Source organism: Tuber melanosporum (assembly GCF_000151645.1).
Source record: "Tuber melanosporum whole genome shotgun sequence assembly, scaffold_39, strain Mel28".
NCBI lineage: Eukaryota > Fungi > Ascomycota > Pezizomycetes > Pezizales > Tuberaceae > Tuber > Tuber melanosporum.
In genome coordinates, this window is record NW_003299074.1 from 109060 (window position 1) to 115142 (window position 6083).

Consider the following 6083-nt stretch of genomic DNA (forward strand, 5'->3'; position numbering starts at 1 on the left):
CGAGCAGCCTATATGAGGCGCAGGTGGGCCTTTTCATAGATGTAGCAAAATAACGACTCCGGCCCAATATTGCATGTCAGGGGCATGGTGACGGACGGTGAACTTCTCGACAAGTGGGAAAATGTTATAGTCATCGGGCAAGAGATACTCCTCCTCCTCCTCCTCGGTGAGCGGAATTGGTTGAGATTTAGCGCCAAAGATATTCGGGTCATCGTCGAGTAGGTGGATTTCGCGACCTATAGAAAGTTTTGGTACCAAATGGGACTTCTGGAAGTATGAACGCAAATTGCAGTACTTTGAAACATAAGCTAATAGTTGCAGTGACATCAAGACATCCTCGGGTTGGGGCATTGAAGGTAGGACAACAGATGAGTTATCAGCAAGGTATCGAGTGGGAATCTGAAAGGAGGAGGGAATAGCCAAAGCTGGGTTAACGGTTGGGGGGTTAGGTGAGAAACCGATTGCTGGGCTAGCATTGGCGGTTGGGCTAATAATGCTACCATCTATAGGAGATCGGTGTGTGATATTAAATGTTTCAGCGTCCTGACCATCTGTACCATGGGGACCGGTAATTGCCATGGGGGTATCCACAGAGTCAATAATCGGCTCACGGCCATCTTCTCCAGTCTGTATACCAACAATTGGCTCATTCCCACTACCCATACCCCCAGAAGGGACCGAGTTTTCATCCGAACCGGCGTCATCGGATTCTCCCGAAATAGAGCGCTGATGACGAATAGATGGCCTACTGCCACGACGTGATGCTCTATGAGAAGACGCGGGAGGGGGTGGATTGGGTGTGGTTGGCGACTCTGGCTGTGAAGGCCCACCGGCCTGTAGCATAGAGGGCAATCGATCAACATCACGAACCGGCCTTAGACCAAAAGCGCCAACACCCATATCTATGGCAGGAAGCGCCGCAGCCAAAGGCTGCAATCCACCTTGATCACGTGCCTGGGTACCAGAATGGTAAGTATGGAAATGATGGCGAGCATCATGTGCTCGGCCATGATTGTGTGACTGGCGAGCATAAGCCACTCTCTCCGAGGGGCCAGGAACCGGCAAAGTGTGTCGTGGATTAGCGGAGATCGATTCCCCTCGAGTTTCTACACGGTGTTGAGAAATAGGAGCCGGAATTTCGATCGACGGTGGAGGCGCCTGTCTACGAAAACTTCGCTCACCACCACTTGACCTATCGTTTCTCTCGTAAAAAGAAGAGTGAATCTTGTTTTCCCTCGACCTAGTGCTGTTGCCTGAAACCGACTTTTTTGCACTTGCGGCCTCGGCCTTTGACTGTAATTTGTCGATAACCTGAACGTAGTTGTCTAATATTGTCGCAATCACCGGAACCATATCGGCCTCCACCACTCTCGTTCGTACATTCTCCGACCCCCGGACACCGATATTCACTACGCATTGGAAGGCCAGGTTCCATTTCCACATGCTCATCAAATCCTTACTCCTCCCCGCCTTCAGGATGCAAACAAGCCGTTCCACACCGCCATCAACCGTAAGGATATCCCTGATGCGAGCTGAAGATGTAGTGAGGTATGCCAAATGGTTCAGAGAATTTATAAGAGGTAATGTCGACGTGCAGTCTAATGCGCGTCGGTCGTATAGAGCCGTGGTAATACTGACAGAAGCCTTGTTGACATTGGGAATACTAAAGTTTACTTCTCGCATAGCTAGAGTATAGGAAGCGAACTAAAGCATCCAGTTAGTTGATAATTGCAACCACTAAAAAAAAAAAAAAATTTGGACCGGTATCATTGCAATCACAGACCTAAGAGAACAGGGCTGGAAGAAGGCAAACTGCTCGCAGAGAGTTATAGAATGGATAAGTAGGAAGCTTCGAAGTGAACCAACCGAGCTCCCAGGTGAATGGACCCGAGCACGGTATGAAGAGAAAGAAAAAAGAATCCGTCGTTAGTGCACCGGACCGGAGGAAGAAATAAGGCGGCTAAAGCGGATTAGAAGGTGAGCCTAAGAGGCCGAACAAGGTATCAGTAGGGGGGAGAGTGTTGCGGTTGCTTCAGCTGCTGGCGTGGATGAGTAGGCGTGGGCGGGCAGTGGGGTGGTTGAAGACGATGGTTGTTCTACGGAGCAGGAGAGGAAATAAATGAGATCAGCCAACTAGAATCGGGGTGACAAGAAGGATATTTCCAAGCAAGGCACAGACAGCACAGCACGAAACGGACGGAGACGCAGCAGAAAGAGTAGTATGTTCCAGTGCAACAGGTAGTAAGGTGATTTAATCGCCTTAACATCAACCAAAGAAAGTAGAGGGAAAGGCTGAAGGAATGTGTGGGGAGGGAAGGGAGCGTGTGTGCGAGTGTGCGAGTGTGTGTATTATAATACTATTACTGTACTGTAGGCAGTGTGTCTAAGGAAAGCATGCAAGGAAGTGGAGGAGGAAAGGGAAAGGAAGGGCAAATACCGTGGCCGGGGGCACTGAGAGATGGAAAAGCTACCCTAATCTGAGGTGGAGGAATATGGGAGATGGAAGGGTTCAAGGTTAGGGTGAGGTGAGGTCGTTTAGAGAAGGTGAGGTGAGGTGAGGTGAGGTGAGGCGAGGAGGTTCTGATGATGAAAGTCGGTCGGCGTTGGAGTGTGAGGGTGATGGGTACAGTCCCGGTAGGTGCGAGAGGAGTAGGTTAGGTTAGGTGAGACGACCAACGACTCAGAAATGTGGGTGTTTTAGAGAAAAAGATATTCACGGGAAAGCACCAAGCGGGTCAAAATAAAGTACCGTAGCGAGTAATATCAAGAAGAGGAAAAGATGAGGGTAGAAAAAGAGAGAGGGGGGGTCAAAAGAATAACAACAATAATAATGATAGTAATAGGGAAAGGAAGCTTCACCTTTCACAGCGAAAAGACTCAGAGGGCAGAGAGGCAGGGGAGGAAATGTCGGGGGGCCCAGCAATGGTTAGAGGGCGTGATTGGTCAGTGGCGAGTAGAATGCAGTGGTTTGGTGGTGGTGTTGTTTGCGCCTGTGGATCACACAATGATGAATGGGGGGGGTGCAAGGAATCACTCGAGCCTCCGGGCGGAAAGGGGCAACAGAATATTGCAAGAGGGATAGAGGAGTTCCCAAAACCGATTTGCCAAGGGAATTAAATCTCTCAGAAGCCAGTAATTGACCCCGTTTTGCCGCCGAATGGAAGGAAAGGGAAATAAGGGTGTGTGAAGAAAAGAAAAACAACGTCGGTTAATGAAAAGGAAGCGGAAGAGGATCGAGTGAACCGGTTTCACAACAACCTTTGAGATTCACAACAACCTTTGAGAGTAAGGAGCAGCAGGGAACGCTGGCGTAGTAAGAGTGGTGAAGGGAAAGAAAAAAAAGAGAGAGAGAGAGAGAGAGAGAGAACGATAACTGAGTTCTAGATAAATTATTTCCAACCTCTATCCCTTAAAAAAAAATCCATTACAGAGGAGTACAAGTATGGAGAACGCCCTACACCTCACACAATCACTAAAACCTCACATTACTCGGAACAAGACTCGAATTAATAAAGCGAACCAGAAACCCATCAGTCCCCATGATTGGAAATCACCCACAAGCAAGCAAGAGAGCACCGAAACGAAGGAAGGAAGGAAGAGAGAGAGGGAGGGAGGGCGGAACAAGAAAGGGACCTCCGGCCGCCCAGCAGGATATCCAAAACCTCAGCGAGTACCGTAACGGGAAGAAGAAATATTATCAAATATATCATAATGAACTCCAGCCAAACTGGAGAGAGTGTGTGGCAAAATTAAAAGAGGGGGGCACTTCGAATCCCGAAAGCCTCGCTGTCAATTCGGTGACTGGACAGAATGGATTTAATTTACCTATAGGGTGCTGGGGTCATCCTCATATCCTACTCGTACCCTCACAAACGAGTGGGAGAGACGAAGCCTGGATCTAAGGTTTCCCCCTCCCCCCCTCCAAAAAAAAAAAGAAGAGAGAATTTCACGAAGACCAAGCTTTCGCTTCCTAGGTTACAGTATCCCTTCCCCTCGGGCGGTTGGGAACAAACACTCCACGCACCGAAACCATCATGAAAGCAGAAATCAATACAGGAAAACATTCCAATACTACGATACAATACTCGAGTAGATTATTGTAACTGCTTGGCCTGACCAGCCAGTCCACTACGGGCGATAAGCCCCGAGCCCCCCAGCATAGCACAGCACACTTGAAGAAGAAGAAAAAACTTACCAAATCACACACACACAACCGCTCTCTCGTTCTCGGCCCGGTAGCCTACGGTAGCTAACGCCTAGCACGGCATGGCAGGCATTGGCGTTCACTCACCCTATCTGTGAGACCAGAATAACACGACCGTTGGGAGACAAAATAATTTTTCCGGTTGGGTTTCCTAGTTTGCATGTGCCGGTGTCAATTGTGGGGGAATCCTTTTAATTGTAGCACATCCGATCTGAAAGTGCCCAACTTTAACTCACTCCCCTGCTCCAAACCCTATCATGCCCAAAAGTCAATACCCTTAAGATCCCATTCTACTCCCTTAAACTCTAGCTTATTGCATATGGAAAAAGGGGAGAAGAAAAAGAAAAAAAGATACATGTTGCTGTCGAGGATGCTTAGCAGTTTGATGAAACACAACGACTCTACCTAATTTTCTGCTATAGACGCCTGGCAAGATGCTAGCTAATCTCGCCAACAATACAAATTAACCGGCAGTTGACGGCATGCGGACGATAATTAACACATCTTCCTGAGCGAAATGAACGTGGCGTCGGGCACTCCAGTTTTGATAAGTAAATAGATCTGTAACAGAACACCACACGAGTATTTGACATGCCATTGCGACTTCAGGTTCCAAAATACCACCCCACAGTACTGTAATAGTCTTACCCGTTACATCACGCACGCGAGAGAGCCTCTCCGACCTTGACAAGACGAAGCATGAATTATTCACAATCCGCGAAACAGTATAAAGTATGATAGCATAGCATAGCATAGCCCAGCACAATCTAAACCTCTTCCCCCCCCCCCTAAAACCGGCATTTTACCCTCTTCCATCAAATCAACCCATTCATCCTTCAATGAACTTGTGCCCGGAGTACTGCACATAATAACACGCACGTCTCCACAGGTGGCGCTTAAAGTACCGGTACTTGTACTACGAGTAGTACTCGAGTACAACGTGTCTCAGAACAAACTCCCCCCCCCGTAACTCTGTATAGTACAAGTACGCAGCTCGCGCCGAGAATGGTTGACAATCTAATCTGCAAAGTGAGGAGGGGGGGAGGTTGCACGGGTGGTGACATGCGCCTCACCAGATTGTTCCCCCCCCCCCCCTCCTCCCTTTTTTTTCTTTCTTCTTTTCTCTTTATTATACCGAGCATAAAACGAGGGTTTGCTATCACAATTACATTCCCGTCCCATTGCGCTTGCACGGTATTACCGTATTAAAGGTGTGTGGTAAACACTCCAGTGCGACTTGCGGCACCGAGAGATGTGGCTGTCGAAAAGTGTCGTAACTTTATTGTGCTTTAGGAATTGGGAAGCTTTTAGATTCCTACAGCGCAGTACTGTACAGTACAAGATGTCATGACATGTGCCAGCAAAAGCTATAGTACGAGTACTTATCATACTCGAGCAGCTGTCTACTCGTAAAGGTCCCGGAGAGCCAGGTAATGGGATGATGTGGGATACCGCAACCGTGGTCCTACTGCGCATACAAGTCCCATACATATGTGCGATATTGGGGTCCAGAGGGTTAATCAGCGATAAAAATGAAAAATGAAAAGAGAAAAAAAAAGGAAAAAAAAAAGTGCAGAACCGGAGCCGATCACCGCAGCTCAGTACGAGTACTCGAGTACCGTACTACGGCAACTGAAACTGCTCGAGTAGAATACCGGTTACGGGTACAGAACTGTGCTGTTTACGGTAGGTAATAGCACAATGACAATGATGGCTTTTAAGTTAAAAAACCTTTGTATCATACATACCTCTGCACCGTTTCCACCTTTTCTTTCCAACTTCCAACGCAAGTGATGCCTTGTGATGCCGAGACCCGGACTACGCAAAGTTATCATAGGATATCATAGTAACTCGAGTATGATACAATACGGTACTCGAG

At 48.0% G+C, this 6083-nt stretch overlaps 1 protein-coding gene; it reads right to left on the reverse strand.

The window, feature by feature from the left end:
* Positions 1-2651, reverse strand: part of GSTUM_00007712001 (uncharacterized protein) — a 3918-nt gene extending 1267 nt beyond the window's left edge. The window contains exons 1-3 of the mRNA XM_002839613.2: positions 2438-2651; positions 1784-2096; positions 55-1704 (exon numbers count right to left, since the gene is read on the reverse strand). Coding sequence (XP_002839659.1) covers positions 55-1683 — 1629 coding nt within the window. The 5' untranslated portion in view covers positions 1684-1704; positions 1784-2096; positions 2438-2651.
* Positions 2652-6083: the final 3432 nt, after the last annotated feature.